Raw genomic sequence first — 20,999 nt, 5'->3', positions numbered from 1 at the left:
ATTTGTAACGAAAACAAGTGGCTCGTTAAGTATAAGGAAATGTTGAAGGAATAAACATAACCATTGTAAGATGGCGGCCACGTTTCATCCGGCGTTGAGGGGTGTTTGTGGACCGACCCAAGAGCAACTAGCGCGTTGGTCTTTCTTTCTGTTTCATAGCGAAATCCCCCAAACTGCGTCACTCTCGACTGACAGTGTCAGCCCGACCTGTGATAAGAGTTCGCGACGCGTTGCGATTGGATAAATCGTCCGTCTGTTTTATAGAATACCAATAGGAGGTGTAGTCGAGGCAAGGAGGCCGTGGCGGGATCTGCGAAAATGGAGCCCATGGTTTGGATCCTGCAAATGGGGAGGTCGGGCATGGCAGGGCGGCTGGTAGCTCTGTCCCTCCTCCTGGTGTTTGTTGGTCACTACGGCAGGTGCAGTGCAGGTGAATAGACGGGGGTGGTGTACAATTTAGGAGTTTGGAACGTTCATGTGCGCTTTTGAGGTAGGCTTTCGGGGAATAGTAGTTGTGCGGTTTTTGCTTTTCTTGGACGTCGAAGCTGCAAACGGTTCTTGCCTTCGGGCTAAATGTATCGAAGCTGGAGGCGTGCCTGTTAAAGAGGCAAACACGCTGTTTAAGTTGAAGTGTTCATGTCAAAGTTTTTCAATTAACACACGTTTTTACACACTCAAACCGAATTTGCTCTCGCATAACCTTACGCTGGTGGTGACGACACTCCTTGTTTCTCGCTGCTAACGCTAAGTTTTAGGATGTCCCACTAAGCTCCAGAGCAGTGCTGTCAAAACTGTTGTATGCCCCCCCCATGCCCCTTTCTAAGTGCAATTATTGTTGCCGGGCTCTTCCTCAAGTACCATAACTACTTATACATTCTCCTGAAAGCATCCACCGCTCTGCTCTCTTTGTATACAGGGGTCTACAACAGCTGTTTCCGGATGTTTTGGACTACGACTCCCATGATTCTACCTCGTTTACTGCTGATGACGGTGGACGGGAGTTGCAGTGCAAAACAAACGGAGAGCTAATGGTTGCAATTCCTGATGCAGAGCCTCGACCGCCCCTGCACATTCTTCGCCATCCCCATAATTTTCAATCAGCATAGAACATTAACCAAAAAAATCTCGCAATAATATTGTGGCCAAATCAAAGAGTAAAATCTAATCCTTTAATGGGGAAAACCTATTTGTTTGAGCCGGATACTAAATGGCCGAACACGAGGTTAGTGCCAGGGAAGATAATTGCATACAGTAGGAGAAAAGCTAAGAGGTTTGAGTATGTGTTCTACACAGTGTTGCACTGTAAGTGCAGACAGTCCTTGCACAATTTTCGGTCCTTTAGCCTTTTGTAAACAAAATCAGTACGGCTCAGTCAGAAAACGCCCACCACGGTCTTTTACCATAATATACGTGATACGTTTACCAGGCGACATTTCCCATCTTGGAAATAATTCGAAAGACAACTGAGATCACGTACGTTAATTTACACGCATAGGAAAGTGAGCAAACTTATTCATACGTTTCCTTTATTAACTGTATGCTAATGTTAAAGTTTTTTTATACTGCGCGCAGGTGCCACTTGCGTGGTCTCTCGGCGCTCTGGCTGTCCCGTGAAAAAATAAGGGGTACGGCTAGTGGAGATAAGTGGGAAAAGGACATGGGAGCCGTGATGTGCTGTTGGCAGCTTCAGTTCAGATGGACTGTTCACTGAGACTGGTGCGAGATTCACAGGGGGGCGTTGTGTGGTGTTGTGCAAAGTTATGTGTGCAATGTCTTGTTGCAGTGTTGTGAAGTACGTGCGGTTTGCTGTGAGTTCTGGTTGTCTTTGGTACAGTATGTGAGAGGTGTATGCAAAGGGTTGAGTGTTGGTATTGGTTCACCCGGATGCGAGTGATGGCTAACCAACACAGTTTGCCAAGAGATGACAAATGGCTGACAAACGCAGTTCATCTGGGTGTAACAACTGGCTGAAAGTTGCGTTTCTGTTTAGATGTGATGCAAGCCAATATTCACATTTCTGTCTAAATGTGACGCAAGCTAACATTCGTATTTCTGTCGAGATGTGGCGCAAGCTAGTATGCACAATTCTGTCTAGATGTGACGCAAGCTAATCATAATTCTGTCTCGATGTGATGCAGGATGATATTCATATTTGTCTAGATGGGACGTAGGCTAATCTTAATGTCTGTCTGGGTGTGACGCAATCTAGTATTCACATTTCTGTCTGGACTAGGTAGCGAAGCTGGAATACTGTCCACCTAGATGTAAGATATCGCTAACTAACAGTCCTCCTAGATGTGAGGCATGGCTTAGGTAACACAACTTAGTGGGTCTATATGGGGCAACAGTTGCTAAATAGAAATGGGTACATGCAGGCTATAAGCTCTAGGCTCGTGGGTAAGACAAGATATGATAGGTGGGGCGCAGCGATCGCTGCGCACCTCCGCCCACCGCTACTGGTCGCTGGCTGCCTGCTTCTCTGGCACCTCCGCAGAGGGGGATGCAGTGGGCCAGGGGCTGCCATGGGTGTTGGGACCTTGCCAACTTGTCATGTTGGTTTTACCCAATTTGATCGAATGGTAAATCTGTCCTAATTCGGCCAGTACCATTTGATCGATTTTAAATTCTATCGAATTGGGTAATCAATACCAGCTGGGGTGTCCACCCTTCTCCATGTTCATTATTGATGGCCCTGGCCCAGGGTGGGGGGGGGGGGGTTCTTGGCAGCGGTGTCCCCCACTTCCTGAGGTTTGGAAGCAGGGACGAAAAAAAGAGAAATTAGAGGGATGGAACTGATGCTGCAGGATCATGAGAGGCAGTGTATGCCCAAAAGGTAAGTGGGGGGGGGGTGTATTGGGCGAGTGGGGGGGGCATAGATTTGTGCAGTTTGGCTGCAGTAAAATTGCATTTGTGGCAAAATTGACTACAGTAAATTCCCCTGCAAATTCTGCCACGGCCAAATCACGTAGATCCGTCCTGTTACTGTCTTCCTGCCTTTCCAAGTAAGGAAATTCCGTTTATGGGCATGCATTGCCCAGGAAAGCCAGGCTTTTTACGGAAGTGGGCTGGTACAGTCTGGTCCCAATCCACAAACTGGTTTCAGTATGTCTGGAGTGTATGCATGAGTTTGCCAACAATGGCCCCTGATTCGACCACTGCTGGGGTGTGTGTGGGGGCAGGTTTTCCATTGGTTGGGCTGAGTTTCTTTGTTGACTGGGACCTTTGGATAAGAAAAGGAGTCCTGTTGCCGTTCTCCAGAGATCCATCGAGGAAGCAAGTATCCTGCATAGCTGTGAAGACATGGGAATACCCCTGGACCCGTCTTAAGAAGGCTTTGTGACCAACATTTGCTCCAGTCCCAGTGGAGCCCTGTCTGCTGATCTAAGGATGCACAGTCTCCAGGAACAGTAGGTCTACTTCTTTATTGTCAAGGCTAATCTTGTAACTAACAGGCCAAACAACTGCAATGCTTCCTTCACTCTCCCGACCAACCGCCCTCTCACAAACCCTCCACCTCCTGCATTTCACATTCCACTCTAGCATTCTTGCTCAGCCCTATACAATGAGCACTAAAAGCGCAAGGTGAAAGGCTAACAATACTACATCTCCCTAGTGATCTTCAGAAGTCCTTTGACCCTTTGAGTGGTGGGACCAACCATTCCCGATGTCTGCTCGGTGCCCTTCCATTGAGAGTCTTCAGAAGCGTTCCTAGACCATCTAGTGGACTGACCAACTCCAACTTGGGCTACCGTGGTAGAGGTGCCATCGTTTTGCATTTTGACTGACCACTTTGAGGATTCTTAGCTTGTCCTACAAGAGTACCCCATGCAAAATGATGGCGTTCCAGCATCAACGGGACCTAAGATAGAAGGCTGACTCTGACCGCAACATTTGTCCCTTGTTGTCGTGCATCAACATTAACTGAAACTTGCTCTCTCACGTCTGGTTGAAGGCCTGGAGGAGTGCTGCATCAGTGTAAGCTGCATTCATCCACAGGAACAGGTTGCACCAGCTCCTGGACCCGAAAGGAACTTCTCTTGCACCTTAAATCTCACATATAAAGGATAAATGAATGCGCCTAGAAAAACTTGTGTACATGCATGTTATAAATGACTTATATCATATGTAATTTTTCTGCAGTCCCTGGTCTGCATAACCCAGGCAAGAACACAATTCACCTACTTTCAGACGCGCCTGGATGCTCCAAGACCGCTACACTAGTGATTTGGGGTAGTACAAAAGCTTCGTAACATTACATAGTATTAAAATCATTCGATGTTAAAAATGGAAGGTAAAGTTGCGTTGATTACTTTATGTAAAACTGCTACTATTCGTTTCCCCAATGCTTTACCTGAACCAAGCACATATACTGCTGCTGTCCAGTAAATCTAAACAAATGCCATTTGGCTTTTCTTTTACTCACTAGGTCTTTCCCATTGCCCTCGCTTATTTTTTATTTTATGTTTCCCTCTTCATAGTTTGCTTCCTTTTGGCCCATTAGATGCATATCCCAACTCAAAGTATTTAGTTCAATAAAGCGATGCAAATTATTGGAGGCGTGAGCCATCTAAAAGCTGCGCCCAGCAGTTAAGCCTTTATCATGTGGGGTTTGTTGATATCATCTGGGCAGGCTTTTGTCCTCTGCGCGTTTGCGGCTGCTGCCGTGATGTTAATGACTTTTTAAAAGTAAGTAAAAGCACTGCTCTCCGTGGTGACCAATTTGACAGCCTCTGGCCGTCTTAGACCTGGGCTAGGCGTCGCATCAGAGTGATTCCTTCTCCCTCAAAGTGAGAAGGCTTTAGCCCTACGCTGGCGCTGCTAATGAGCTGTTTTAACACCCTTTCACTGTCTTTGAGTGTGCATGCATTTTTGTCCTAACAAAATTCGTTTGGAGCCCTGTTAATTTTTTAATTTGTTCAGTGTAAAAGTTGAAATACGAACTGTAGTATATATTATTTTTTGTTAATACATTTTATTGGTTTTAACAACAATCACAATCAACAAAAACAAAGAAACAAGATCAAAACATACGCATTCAAAGATTGAATCAATATTAAAGCATGGTTAAAGTCAATTAGTTTTCATATGCAGCCACCTCCATGTGTTCCATGAACATGTTCTTTTGGGTGTTGAAGGTTACGGGGATGTGCGATCTTCCCATTTTCCCCATACTTTGGAGGCTTTAGTGGGGCAACCTCTTGCCTTGTAGACTCTGTGTTCCAACATTGCACATGGTGTCCATATCGTCTGCCCATTGGTCCAGTGTCGGAGATTCCGAGGCGCCCCATTTCTGTGCAATATTTGGCTTCATCAGTCCTACATCCATTGCTAGGAGCAATCCCTCCCACTTATTAGCAATGTTCTCGTCAGGTTTACCCAATAACAGTTGTTTCGGATCTAGTGGTATATTGCGGCCTAGTACTACGGATAGTTCATTGCAACATTTGCCCCAGAAGGTCTGGATTGGAGGACACTCACATAGGATATGTATGAATGTTCCAGCCTCTCCCTCACATCGGAGGCAATACAGGTTTGGGGCTTGCTTCCATTTGTGTATCATAGTTCTATGATAGTATGTTCTATGCAGGATTTTTTAAGGTGAGGGAGTTCCAGAGTGGCAAAGGAGGACATGGCGTTATATAATATAGAAGTGCCTTTAGCAGGGATATATGCTGGGAATATACTGCATTCTATGGGTGTGTTCTCAGGAATGGCGGAGCCTGGTTGAATATGTGTTCGTAGGGCGTGAGCCAGTTGAGTATAATGATATTGTTCGGTCATTGGGAGCTGGAATTTCTGCCGCAGTGCCTCAAAGGCGGGTTCCCCACCTACCAGGACGTCCCCGATCTTGGTGATACCGGCCTCCTCCCATTTGCACCATGGTTTGTTTCCCCAGTTCAGTCAGGTTACTATTGTGCCACAGGGGTTGTGCAGTAGTGATTTTATCTTTCCAAACCACAAAAGCGTGTGCCCGTTTCCAGACCCTAGTAACATGTGCTGCCATTGTTTGTGGAGGGGGCCTGTGGAGGGGCTGGTAGAGCAGATGTAGTGGGTCTATGTTGTGCATGGCTGCAATTTCGGCCCTTATATGTGGTAACTCCCGGTCCCTGTGTAATGGGTCGTTGACCACCGCTAGCTGGGAGGCCAAATAGTACGCCCAGAGGCGGGACACTCTGATACCTCCCTCCCAGATCGATCTCTGAAGCGTGACCAGTGCAATGCGGGGCTGTCTTCCCCTGCCCCCCATGAGTTCTCTCTAAGGAGATTGTCAAAGTGGTCAAATTCGGGATATTGAATCTCAAGTGGGGCATTTTGTAGTACATAAAGAAATCTAGGCAGGGTGATCATCTTAAAGGGCGGCTCTACGCATAAGTGTCAGGGGGAGAAGTCTCCAGTGGCAGACATCGTCTCTGAAACGGTCCATGATTGGTTGGAGGTTATGGGTTGTGTAGCGTGTTAAGTCCTCAGATACCCAAATCCCCAGATATTGAAATCCATTTGGTTCCACTTTATATGGGGATTCCTGGGGTATGGCCTGTGTACTGCTCTTCATCGGAAAAAGTATAGATTTGCTCCAGTTGATTCTTAGCCCACTGAATTTACCACAGCGGACAAGCATCTGCGTTACTATGGGGCAGGTTTGTATTGGGTCACCCAAATAGACCAAGAGATCGTCAGCGTACAGGGATGCCCTGTCTTCATGTCCCTCCGGCCATCTAAATCCTGTCCAATCCCTGCTCTTACGAAGCCATAAAGTGAGTCGCTCTATCACAAGAGCGAAGAGGAGGGGGGACAGGGGGCATCCCTGCTGTGTGCCCTCGCCAAGGGGAAAGGGCACAGAGGGCCACACGTTCACTTTCACCTCTGCATGTGGATCTGTGTAGAGGAGTTGTACCCATCCCAGAAAATTGTCTCCAAAGCCCATTCTTTGCATAGTTTCCCTGAGGCTGTCCCAAGGAACCGAGTCAAACACGTTTTCAAAGTCTATGGCCAGTAGTGCAAGTGGCTTGTCTATAATGGGGGCCCTTTCTAGTAGTAGGTGGAGGCGCCGTATGTTCATGCGTGTTGATTTATGTCGCATAAACCCGCATTGGTCCGGGTGGACCAGAGAGGTAATGACCAATTGTAGCTGGTTAGCTAGGAGTTTGGCAAGGACTTTGGTTTCAGTGTTAAAGGATAGTTCCGGGACTTTTTTTTTATTGTCCCTACGGTTCGGCCATGTGTTTTTAAGCATAATTCGGTAGATCGTAGAAAACTTTCCTATGGACCTTACCCGACTTTTCGTCCATTAACGCACTCGAAATCAGCCGCCATTTTCTGATAATCCTATCATTTCCCCCCATCGCCCTGGCTCACCTGCTTTTGCGGCACTAAATCAAATCCCCCGCCCCTGAAACAGACTTTATCAAAACATTCATATTCTCCGCCTCTATCCGTGACGTGACTGTGCTGCGTAGGCAAACGCGCCCAGGCGTCTTCTACGCGACTCCACACAGAACCCGGAAACCAACACAGATCAGCTCACAACACAGCGCGCCACAATTCGGAATATGAAACTGTACTTTTAAATCAAACCGCAAGATTGTAAATTTGGTAAAGTACATTTATTTGACATCAAATGTTTTGAGAATATTCAGCGATTTTCATTTTTCTTTGCTCACGTTCCAAAAAGTTCGTTTTGAGGCACGCGATGTTCCTTTGCTGTACACAGGGTCTTAGATCAGCTCACAATACAGCGCCACAATTCGGAATATGAAAGTGTGGTTTAAAAGCAAACGGCAAGATTGTACATTTGGCAAAGTACATTTATTTGACATCAAATGTTTTGAGAATATTCAGCGATTTGCATTTTTCTTTGCTCTCGATCCAAAATAGTTCGTCTTGAGGCAAGCGATGTTCGTGTGCAGTACACAGGGTGTTGGTTTACGATAAAATAAGCTCTTCGGTCGCACTGATAATCGCATGGCTGTTCCAACAACGAGGCACTAGGCCACCACAACGGTCTGTATGTTGCATCTAGCCATTAGTACCGCGTAAGGGCATACTTGTACTTGGCGATCGTCCCATAAAATGGTCAGGGGAGTTATAGTTTTATCAAATACAATCTTTTCAATGGCTTTGTGAGTGGGTGATGAAGGAATCAACCACTTCTTCTTCCGTGCCTACTCTGTGGACATATGGCCATGTTCACAATTGTGGAAATGTTGGTTTGTGTTCCAGCGGTGAACGTTGCTACAGTGTAGCATTACTGACCGCCATTTTTCCAGTAGAATTTCCAACGACCCTCCACATGTTTTTGAGCTCCACCAAAGATGGTTGCTGATTGACTTGGACCACTGTGAAATACCTTGCATATCTTTTTTTTTACCTGCAGCCGACATTTTTTTTATTGATTGTTTTTGCAAGATGCCAAACGTCAAATTGGTGATTTATATTTTTGTACTCTTCTCTCATTGTCTTGGCAATTGAAACGTGTCTGTCCGTGGCTATCAGGTCGATCACCATTCCCCGCTATTGTAGTTCTTGCAATGATGCTACAAAGCCAACTTTCTCCATGGCCACTAAGGATGTACTTTGTGACACCTGCACGACCACCGAACTCACAATTTTCTTACTTTCCATGTCCTGAAAGTGGTAGGTGCAGTACTTGGCTGAAAATCCTGGGCTGTCGCACTGTCCATCACCGGCTAGCCTGAACTGTTTGCCCGCGAATGTACTATCAATAGACATTTTTTCCATTCTCCAAGCTTCGCTAATGGCTGGAAATAGATAATCGGTTTGGTATTTGTAGAACTGAGTTTTCGCAATGAAATGGATTCCCACAAACTGAAAGAAAGACTCTAACTTTTTAAAACTTGAACCACTAAAAAGTGCAGCCGCTGCACAAAGTAGATTGCCTGCTGGCAGTTGCCCCAGCATGGGTTGTGCAGACCATGAGAAAGGATGATATTTTGTACAGGTGGCATGTATTTTAAGGTTAGTGCCTCGAATTGCACAAGTCACATTAATCAATGGCTCCCCACATACTTCCCCACCAACCGAATGCCCACATTTCATCCGAATAATAATATCAATCAAACAACTATCGAATACAATGAATTTGGCCTCTTTCCTTATACTGTCACTCTGCATCCCAGCTGGTTCGGCCTGTAACGTTGAGGACATGTCACTCACATGAAAGGTAGAATCTCTGATATCGTCTTCCGCTATGTTCAGTGATATTGATGGTGTTTCATTGTCGTCCACTTAATTCTCTTCCATTGCAACATCTGTTCCTTCTCCGGCGATGGGTGAATAAAACAATTTCTTCAACTTTCTCGCGGTCTTAGTTTTTGCGGGTGTGGATTCTGTGAATTGATCTCCGACTGCATCCGAACTACCAGGAGGACATTCACTATCAATGGCTGGTGGTGGTATAGCTCCGTTGTCAATCACTTCATATTCTTCCCATTGGCACGATGCATCTCCAGTCTCAAGTCCCTGCCAAAAGGTTTGACAAGCAACATCTCTCGTTCGCTTCACTGTCTGTGTAGATCTAGTTTGTACACCCACTCGCAACTAGAGGACAGATTGGAAAAGGGATGTTCAGTTTAAACACAACTTACAGTATTGAACTATTAACAGTGAAAAACAACATAATATAGTGACCAGGACACTAACCTTCTTTTGCTTTCTTTTCTTTGAAACTTTCTTGCCTCGAACTTCAACATCAGGACGCTGTTGCTCCGACTCGTGTGTGCATGTCTCCACTTCCTCTTGCGCTGCAACGACTATATTTTCATGATAAGCACATCCATCACGCACTGACGCTCCATCGACTCCCTGAAACATAGAACTTTCATTAGTATGTATAATAATATCGAAAACACAAAATGTACTTGGGGACCAATACCCACGTACATCTCAATAGCAAAACACGAATGAACGCTTTGTGTAGAACACACGACAATTATTCACGCATTGTTGATCTAGTTAGATGGAACTGTCAAGATCCATACCTCGGGCTCCTCATAGACTTCCATTGATATTATTGAAGATGATGCTTCAGTAACTCCCTGAAACACAGTAATTGCATTAGTATGGTTTTCTATTTTGTTAAAAAGAACATAAACTTTGTGCAGGCGTCAACGGCTCATCTAAATAGACCTGCACAAATGATCAGTTGTCTAAAATAAATAATGGATATGTAAATATGATTCGATTTGCTCGATCGTTGGAAGTGTCACCACCCAGAGATCTGCATCAACTACTAGGGGTGATTTTCTTGTAGAAGAAGCTCCGTCATCTCCCTGAAACATAGTACTTGCGTTAATAAAGAAGGAAGTATAGCCGATGTAATCACGTCATATGATTTCGCTTGATCGAACTGTCAGTATCCATACCTCGAAATGCATAAGAACATCAAGGGACGATGTAACTGCGGTGCACACTTCTGCAAGCTGTTGCGCCGACCCGTAACTGCATGCTCCCCCTTCTTCTTGGACTAATGCTCCATCGACTCCCTGAAACATAGGACTTTCATTAGTAATGAACACAATATTGAAAAAAGAAGACACATAGGAGGGCGACGACAGAAGGACATATCAATGGCTAAAAACGAAAGAAACATTGTGTGTAACAATCACGCTACAAGAATGCAAGATCTGATGATCTCCATCGATGGAACTGTCCGGAAACGTACCTCGAGCATCTGAGTGACATCAACGGTTGTCGTCAATACGTTGGACTCCTCAGCATCTCCCTGAAAGACAGTACTTGCATTATTTTGGATAACAATAATTATAACTGAAAACAAAGACTAGAGGACGAGTACAAGGGTGTACCATTAGGTAAAATAATTACACGATAAATTAAAACTATTGATTTACATGCCTAAAACAAGTCAGTGGCAGAATAGCTAAGTAAGATTACCCGATAGGCGCTTGAAGTGGCTGATGACTGCAATAACGACACGGATGGAGAATCTTCCGCCTTCATATTGAGTGGATACATAAATGGGGAAATTGTTAGCTAATGCTACACACTACCGCAAGGCCGAGAGATAAATACGTAAACTTGACTCACCAGTGGAGGGATGTGGACGAATAGAGTGGGAATAGCGGGCGGTGGTCGTGCAGACAAGACACAGGAAGATTCCTGAATGGAGACACACTTATGTGGATTGCAGGGGGCGTCCAGCGTGAGGGGGGATGCTTGGAAGGAGACACAGGGTCTGGAGGTAGACATGGGAACAACAACCCATGCCCTATAGACCACTATGAAGTGTACATGGTCTTTGGCACCTCTTGGCCTTTATCGCTCCCTGACAGCTCCACTTGCCAGCACAAGTACCCCGGTGCGAACTGCCTTTGATAGGGCGGGGGGGTGGATTGGGGCGGTGGTCGTGCAGACAAGACTCGTTTGCCGCAGGGCCTCACCAAGGAGAGGCCATCTAACTGCATGTAAGAGGAAGGCTGCAGGATCTAGTACATGGAAGGCAGGGGGATGAGTTTATAAATACCTCACCCTCCCAGGAGAATATATGGGTGCAGTTCACCCTGGAGACCCTGGATGCCTAGGCAGTTAGCCAGCAGCAGGCTGGCCTGTGGTGGCAAGGCGGCACGGCCCAAAGGGGGTCATCTCTGTACCCGGTGCCCAAAAGGATGATTTATTATGATCAACCATATTGATTATTTACCTATAAGCATGTTTTGTATCAATAAAATCCAAAGGCCTTTTATTGCCAACGCTTGAACAAAGTGGTGTGGTAAGTATTTTTGGGGGAGGAGGCAAGGCCGGGATGGAGACACACTAGATTCATTTAAAAAATCAAAACAACCATTGCTAAAATATATGTTGGGTTTTATTTTAGATCTTAATTTCAATTGAACATAAATAATAAACATTACACATTGTAAAGTTCCGGTTGCAGCACATCCAGGGAAAATCCGCGGTATTGTCCACTGTCGCTGGGGAAATGTTGTCTAATGGCAAGTACCGCACAGGCAGGTATTACTCTCCGAACACGGTGTCCGAGCCTCCCGTGAAGCCACCAAGTGAAGCAACGATAGGCCACCAGCCTGTACCACCTGTGAAAAAGAAAGATGCAAACCTTATTAAAACGACAAAACTTTCTTATCAATGTCGATTCAGGTAAAAAATGTCATTCTGCTTTGAAAAAAATTCTATCTAGAAAATGCACAATATGGAACCAATTTACATGCGTTCGAATGATATGTAGATGTAATTTTATATGTGGGAGACGACCATGAAATAGTAGTGGCATCACTGACATCACAACCAGAGTATACTTACTCGTTACGCGGACGAACAGTGCCGTGAAGTTCGTGCATAAGCACCATCATCATCCTCAACACGGTCCGTGAGAGGGAGGCTTCCCTGAACTCTGGCAGCTCGGTGATGCATTGCGGACTTGGCTCGCCTTCCGAAATGTAGGCCAAGCACCCGGAATTTTCACGGCAGCAGCAGTTCTCCTCCTCAGTTGGCATTAGCTCGCACCGATTGCACGTGCACCAGGTGGAGACGCCGTCCATGCGACATGGTCCAGGCTCTTCATCCGTTGACTGGTCCTCCCAACTGCCGTCCGAATCCCCATCGTTTTCGCGTGCTTGCCTTTCCAGTAGTTCCTCCTCGGTGTACTCGGGCTCGTACATATACGCATTATTGTAGCCATTGTGTGGTAAAGAAAGTAAAATAATTTACAGAGATGGTACAGGTGTTCACAAGGCCTAGAAGCGGCGAAGGTAGCTGACCAGAGCACAGAAACGAGTCACAGAATACTCAAAGTAACACAGAGAGAAAAATGGAATCGAAAATCTGCTGCTGTGTGTTGTGAAACGGTGTGTTTATACTTATTGACGAAAGAGGCGTCCTGCCATTTCCATTGCGACACTTCATTAGCTGAGGCGCAGCGATTGTTGACACGAAACGTGCTTTGGCGTTGGGAAATGGGCGGTACACGTCTGCTGATGTCAGACTCAGGGGCGGGGGATTTGATTTAGTGCCGCAAAAGCAGGTGAGCCAGGGCGATGGGGGGGGGGAAATGATAGGATTATCAGAAAATGGCGGCTGATTTCGAGTGCGTTAATGGACGAAAAGTCGGGTAAAGTCCATAGGAAAGTTTTCTACGATCTACCGAGTTATGCTTAAAAACACATGGCCGAACCGTAGGGACAATAAAAAAAAAAGTCCCGGAACTATCCTTTAAGTAGTGAAATGGGCCTGTAGGAGGCGCATTGCTCAGGTGGTTTACCCAGTTTGGGAATGACGACAATCGTGGCTTTGCGCATATCTGGCGGGAGAGTGCCCTGGTCCCGAGCCCCGAGGAACATTTTGTGGAGGTATGGTGCTAACTTCTCCCCACCAAGCTTCTTCCACATCTCAACCGGAAACCCGTTGGGGCCCGGTGTTTTCCCGGACTGTAATTAGGCTATAGCATCAGATATCTCTGCTTCGGTAATAGCAGAGTCCAGTTGTATTTTCTACTGTTCCGATAGTTGAGGCAAGGTGATGTCATCTAGGAGGGAGGGGTCCAGTGGTGATACCGGGCTGCAGTACAGAGTGGCATAGAAGTCTGCACAGAAAGCGCACTGTGTACATAGCAGAGCAAGATATTAAAGTATCTGCTTCCCTGGTACTTTATCTTGATTCATCTATGCTTTCCTCTTCGATTTGGCTCGGAAGAGGATTCCCAATATTTCACATGCTTGGTCCATCGGCTGTTGCTTCTGTCCTTAGTCCAATACGATGTCTATACCAATGTTAATCTTTGCCCTGGTAACACTAGTAAAACATTATGAAACAGTATTGCTCTTATCTTTTGACTTCGTTAAATGGAAAAGTTTTGTTCATTGAGCTGTGTATCACTTCTTTGAACATGCGCCAGAATGGAACTGCTTCCTTGAGGAAATTTAGCACACGCTCCTTGATTGAAGAGATGGGTACTGTCCCTGTGGAACCCCAACAAGAAGCATCAAACTATGCGGAACGTCGAGTTGAATCGGCAAGAACTAGAGAACATGATCTTAGCTGCATAATTGAGCGATCTCCAATTCGCAAGGGCTGCAAGATTTAAAAACTTTTTTGCATTTATAGCAGCGCACAAAACCCTCGGGCATCTAGGCGCTAGTTTACAGTAAGTTCAAAGTGACGGTATACAAAGTACAGGACCCAGCAGAGTGGTTACACAGTACGGGTGGATCTTAAAAGCATACTCTGCCAGAGCCACGCCTCGTGGTATGGGGACTCCTTCCGGTATACAAGCAAGCATAACTGGCAGATTAGGAGAGGGTTCACTGTGGCAAAGCCCCGCCTCATGGTGCAGGGGGCTACTTCGGGTGTACAGGTAAGCAAGAGACCTATTTAGAATGGGTGCACATTTAGAATGGGTGCACAATCTGGCAAAGCCACGCCTCATGAAACCATGTGCTGTGAGAAAGTCTATGCAAGTATTACAAGCTGAGTCCAGGTGTCTACTTTTTGAATGATTGCCCTAATCTCAAGACGCGATGATCCTAAATCGCACCAATGTGCTAAGGCTATTTGACAATATACCGGTGCTTCGTACAGTCGAGAGAGCTTGATCAAGTGGAGGTGTTCGATGATCAAGACTGGTCTTCTCCATGTTTAATCGAGATTAATTGGGTCCCTTTTATTAGAAGCCACCCCTCTGTTTCTCCCTAAAGGCTATGGTTTGTTAGACTTTAGCACATCCAATGTATTGAAATTAATGAATTCAAATCTTATGAGGAATGTGAAATGTCTGTCAGTTCGTTCTCCACTGAGCAAGCGCAAACAACGGACGAGTCGTGGACCTATCCCAGCAATCGTGGGAAAAGGGGGTTACCCAGCCATGGTCTTGGGTGGAGGGGGCACTTGCAGCCAGTAATGAACTGTCATTGGGAGGTGTAAGGCGAGTTCCAGATGAGTTCCTGGAACACAAGAGGCTGTTTGGATCTTTTTACTCAATGGGATAAGTTAGCAGACTCGGATATAATATTCTTACAAAACTTGGTTGACGGCGGCCCCAGTAATGGATGGGTTCACTATATTCTTTTACCCGGTCCAGGAAGGCCAGAACGGAAGGCCAACGTCTGGCCTTCTTACAGCTGTTAATAATGATAAAGGTCTGGTTTTGCAACAAGAATGGCCGTCGCCTAACCCATATATACAGGCTACCAAACTAATATGGGATACTGAGAAATTCCCTGGTATGGGTACATTCGTGTTGATTAATGCCTATTGGAACCTGTTGGCAATCTTGACTGAGGCCTTTTTGGATGGCATTGCTAACATTTTGGATGCGTGTTTGCTGGATTCTTCGATCACTGCTAGCGTTCTTTGTGGGGATCTTAATATTGCGTGTTCAACTCTTGATGCACACTTTCCGCCCCAGAGAAAGGGACGGATAGCTGCCAAGAAGAGAGGCAATGCATGGATATCACTGATGGATTCAGGAGGTTTAAGCATGCTTAATGGTATTGTGATAGGTGACAACCCTGCAAACCCTACTTGGAGAAGTGGAAGTCGGAAAACCATTTTAGAAAATATTATTGTTACTGGAAATGTTTTTGCATATGTTTCGGAGCTAAATGTTTGGCTTTCACCTGCTAGTGATCATGGAGTACTATGTGCACGCTGGGCTCTAAACAACTACTACGTTCTGTCTTTCGCAGACAGTTATTTGGGTGCAGAAATTGAGTTGTATGTAAGGAAGATACCTTGACGAAGTTGATTAGGTCGTTGGGCAGTTTATTTGCAAATCCTGAGGTAGGCAATGAAGTCCCTGCAGGAGAGTATGTAGCCCTCTTATGTTCCTTTATTCAAAAGAAGGTGACGGCTAATGCTATTATATTGCATATTAGACCTAAGCATGCATTCAACGCATTAGTTCAAGAAAGGAAGAGGGACTTGCGTTCAGACATAAGGGCAAGGACATTATCATGGAAATTCAAGAACTTGCTCCGGGGTCATCGTGCCATCTTGACTCGGCAATACTGCCATCTTGACTCGGCAATACCTAGAAACCGTGATGAAAGCCAAGTCATTGAGACATGTAGGAACTTTTTGTGGAGTTGTCAATACCCTCAAATAACTTGGACAGGTTAATCCTGTTTCAGAGGGAAGATGGGTCGAGCATTTCACAAAGATCTTTGCGAGCAAGGATGAGCAAACTGTGTCTCCCTCTGGAGAAAAGTGGTCCTTGAGTTTGAGAAGGAGGATAGCCTGCGTCTTCATTTTAAAATGTACCTTTAGGGCTCCGGACCCCGGTTGAATTTCTAATTTTGTATTGGAGACACTTGGAATCATGGGCCAATATTTTATTTATAATATTTCTGCAAATTGTTAAAACTAACAGACCCCCCTCTACCTACCCCCACTTTGAAAACTGAGATTCTAATCCCTATTTCTTTTAAAAAGTGACTGCTTCCTTTTTGCCAATCATCGTCCAATAGCCCTTTTAGACAGCCCAAGTAAGATTTTTGCGACATTTTTATTGGGAAGGTTAAAGGACTGGGTAGAGGCAGCTTTTAAATTTGACCCATTTCAGTCAGGATTTGTGAAACGTATAGGCATTAGTATAAATGGGTTTATACTGGACATGTGAAAAAAGAAAAAAAAAAAAGGGCGCAGATTAATGTCGCGTTCATAGACTTCACAATAGCTTTTGATAGCGTTGATAGGGAGCTACTGTGGACAACGCTGCGGTCATGGGGTTGTCTAGGTAAGGACATTATTGTTGAATTATATAGTTATAGATCCCTGCGAGTAAGGATGACTCAGCAGGGTAAGCTTTCATAGAAAATTGATTCAGCAAGGAGCCTTAAGCGCAGGGGTTTATCCTTGGCCCGACATTGTTTAATTTGTTTATACTTGATTTGGGATAGTCCCTGAAGAATGCTTGTGTATTTCCACCCTGAATAAATGGGAGTCCAGTTCAATGGCCCTTCGAGAGGACGTAAGATTGTGATATCTTGATGATTCTCTAGGGTTAATGGTAGATAATAGTGAGAGATCTAGCAAACGCCTCCTTGCTAACAACTTTGGCGCTTCAGGGACTCGTACTCCATCGTTGATTTGGGTGCTACTCCATGCTGCCGAGCTTATCGGGCACTATCGAGTAGCTTCGAGGGGCTCTTGTGGAAGAAATTGTAGGGGTTGTGAAAGGAATCCCTAATCTGGTAATTGGGTTTGATTTTGGGGTTGCTATCCCTTCAAGTTATCGCCCAATGGAAAATGTTCATGTTATTAAGGAAATGCTTATTGGCCTCCAATTATAACTTTCTCAATTTTTAAATGCCGCCTTATCGAGGAAAACGGAGTCTCTACTTTCCATGTGGGAATGTGAATGCATGCGAAGGTTAAACGAATTGGAAATTGCAATAGATATGCTGTTGGAAAATCCTGAAAAAGCAAAGGAGATCTGATTGGATCAGTACTCTGGAGCATTGTGGGTCGTATAAGTTCTATACCAATTTCAGGAGAGAATCAAAGGCCCTGAATTGTCTCCCGAATTGTACATTTTGTAATTTATTCATGAAGGCTCATTTCAATCTTCTCCCAACTGGGCAACTGTTTGGTGCATGAACTAAAGTAGATAAAGCCTTGAGAGGGTGTAAATCATCATCTGCTCTCGCAACTGCAAGACATGACCTCCTCGAGTGCCCAGAGTAGGCCATGCAGCAAGATTTACATTTGGGAAATGTCTTTGGTCCGCATCAATCTCTCAAGCCAGATGAATGGTGGAGAATTGATAGGTGGAGCAAAGGTGGGGTTTAATTTAGATGTAGTAAGATTTTTAAAACAATTGTTTTAAAAAAAAAAAAAAGTATTGGTATGGTTATCTGTTGTGATTTATGATATTGAATTAATAATTAAGTACTGTGATTTTGATTTTAAAGACTATTCGCATAAGGAGGATTTGAAATATAGAACCGAATATGGATGTTTGAAATGTTTCACAATCCCATGTTTTATTGAAATGATGTAAATTTATATGATTGTGATTGGTGAAAGGTTTGGGTTTGCTTGAGCAACCTAAACGCTTTAAAAAAAATATATATATATATTCTCGTTCTCTCTCTCCCCTCTGAAATTCGATCCTGGGATAAGTGTCTTTCCATTTCCACTGCATGGATCTCATGGCCCATAACTGTAAATTGTCTTTGGATGACTTGTGACCCTTTCAGCCAGTGCGTCTTCATCACACTGTTTTAATACTCTAACTGTGCCCTAATTTTGTGCCGCTATGTTGACTCTAGTTGTGCTTAGTGTGTAGCCTCTATCATATCTAACTGCACTTCAAGTTTTGCCACAGTTTTAAATCTAACAGTACTGTGATATTTGGCACTATATTCAGCTACACTTTGAGCGCAGCCACTGTTTTTAACGAAACAAGCCGGGACATAATGGTACATATCGCACTCCATATTGTTGGATGATAGCCACTGGAACGGCCACCTACCCGCACGTATCTTCCATCATAATCTATTTTAAGACCTATTGCACAACACCTGTGCCATAAGAAGCAATGTCCCACGACAAAAAAGGGTCTAGCTGGTCACATAATGAGTCTCCTGCACTCGCATACTCTCCCGAATACCTCACAGCACCCATCCACATGCCAGTCCCCGAGGGCATTCACTTACATCGCTTTTAGGCCATATCAATGGGAAAAGGCACTATACAAAAGATTAATTACGTTACATCCACTGCTGACTATTATTTAAAACTTCTTTGACCTGCACTACCCATAAATTGTTCTTCTCAACCAGTCGATCTTACATTAGTGTACAATTAGCATGTGGTGGTTGCATTTATGCATGCATCATTAAGCTGCTTTTGTGCACAGCGTTCTAGGTTTTTCTTTCAGGCATGCTTTTGCTGTCATCCAGTATGCCATTTCTTCTGAACAGTATACATGTGTTGCCTTCCAAGAGGGGGAACACTTCTTGTTTACATCTTATATAGCTTATTTGGACCTTGCCTGCACTCATCTTCACTTAATTTTGCAATCATTTTTCTAACCGCACTAGGGCAAGTTATTTCACTGTGGCGCTACCTAGGCATCAATCATGTGGTTGTACCCCTTTACATCTATGAATGTAAAAATCAGACAAACTGACTCTTGAGTCGTATCAGAAATGGACAACCTGCCTGCGGTACGCCTTTCCTTATAGTCCCCCATCGTCTTGTTCCCTTACATTTGTCATACAACCATTTAGGTATCCCCGCCCCCCCTTACAGCACAATGGACCACTTTGTTAACAATTGTAGTCCATCTTCGTTTTCTGTCTCCTGGGACCACATGGTCCTTTAGTTCCAAGTTAATCCCTTTACTCTGACGATATACGGGTTCTTCGTCTGGTGAAGGTTTTGGGGCTGACGACCCCTGACGTACATCCAGTCGAAAAATAATACACTATTGTCCAAACCGGCTCTGCCCCATACAATCCAAGATTGAGGTACAGGTGGCCTACACCCAGAGCCCCCGAGGGCTTCCAAAATAGATGTCTCTGCGGTCCTTTAGCGCATGTCCATTTTACTGGAAGCTCTTGGGGCAAGTCTTACCAACAGCCAATAGGCAGGGATATTCCTATTCACAATCAGAAAAAAGACCAATGTCTCGGGCGCATGCCTAGTTTATAATACTGTAGATATAGAATACGCTTCCCGGTCTCCACCCATATTGTGGTTTATTCACCCGTCCTAATCAGTCATCCAAAATCGTTAATGGCAAAATTGTACAGCACAAATAGGCCCCCTCCCTCGGTGGTCATCAGCGTTAACAGATCCCCTCCCCCCGCACCCTTTGCACTTACTACCCAACTAACTTGGCTGATCAAATACCCCTATACCATGGGTGCACAACATACGGCCCGCGATGCTGTTTTGTCCGTCCTGCGAGGCACAAACATATTCCTAATGGAGGGCGGCCCGCAAGCAGCATCGGCCGCCCTCCATTAGGAAAGTCTTTGTCTTCCGGGCCGGACAAAACACTGGCCGTCATTGGCTCAGCACACACGCACCACGTCGCTCCTACGAGCCACGTAGTGAGTCTGTGCTGCACCAATGGAGAGCCAGGACTACGGCTGGCGTGGCCAGTAAGGCTTGATGCATCCCAGATAATGTTTAGAGAGGTATCCTCAGATGTGGGTCAAAGTATTCAGTAATATGTGCGGCGGCTTCATCTGTAAGGACAAGATCTGTAAAGTGAACGGAATCTACAATTGGGCTGTTTTTGATGGTGGGTTGCAGTGGAGCAGGGAGACGGAGCGAAAGCGAGAGGAGGCACATGGAGTGTATGGTACAGTGAGGTGGAGTGCAGAAGATCATCGGAGGGAACAACCTCAACTTTAGAATGGTTTTCTACAGTATGGAACTTTTTAATTGTTAGAATGGATGTGAGGAAACCTCTCTAAACATTATCTGGGATGCATTTAACGCCACTTTGAGGGGAATCCATATAGCTGCAGCAGCTAAAAGACACAAACCGCTCATTGCCCTTGAATTAGAACTAGAGGCGGAACCATCTCATATTATGAAATAAATGGAAACCAACACAGGCACAGGCACAGGAATGCAGAAAGCATTCCGTGCAGCATCCGGCAGGCTAAATCTTCAAAGAAATCAGAAAAATCCCTCTTATTACTTAAACGGAGGTATTATATAAAAGCTAATAAAATAGATCGTCTCTTGCCAGACATGCTTTTCCAAAGATCTGCCTCTAGAATTATACAACAAATAAAGTTGCCCCACAGGGAAAACGACCCCTGAAAATACCGGTATCCTCAAACAATTCCACACATTTTACTCCAATTTATATAAATCCGATATGCTGGATCCACTTACCCATACAATATATTTGTGGGTCGGTTGAACTCCACAGACTTGCGCTGGCTGATGGTCACATCCATTCTAATGGTGTGTAAACTGAGCTACAATCCGACAGGTCCTGAGGAGTACGACCATTAATAGCTTTCTTAGGATAAGGAATTTGA

At 44.9% G+C, this 20,999-nt stretch overlaps 1 protein-coding gene across 3 annotated transcripts in view; it reads left to right on the top strand.

Moving 5' to 3' along the window:
* The first annotated feature begins 202 nt into the window (after positions 1–202).
* Positions 203–20,999, top strand: part of NEMP1 (nuclear envelope integral membrane protein 1) — a 984,307-nt gene continuing 963,510 nt past the window's right edge. For 2 of the 3 annotated variants that reach the window (XM_069653551.1, XM_069653553.1), the window contains exon 1: positions 203–430. In XM_069653551.1, coding sequence (XP_069509652.1) covers positions 319–430 — 112 coding nt within the window. In that variant the 5' untranslated portion in view covers positions 203–318. Of the gene's footprint in view, positions 431–1,068; positions 1,223–20,999 lie in introns of those variants that run through there. The other variant, XM_069653552.1, reaches the window with a different exon arrangement.

The sequence above is a fragment of the Ambystoma mexicanum genome, chromosome 3q, assembly GCF_040938575.1.
Source record: "Ambystoma mexicanum isolate Mex_15411 chromosome 3q, UKY_AmexF1_1, whole genome shotgun sequence".
Lineage (NCBI taxonomy): Eukaryota > Metazoa > Chordata > Amphibia > Caudata > Ambystomatidae > Ambystoma > Ambystoma mexicanum.
Note: the sequence above shows the minus strand (reverse complement) of the source record. Positions and strands in the feature narration are given on the sequence as shown.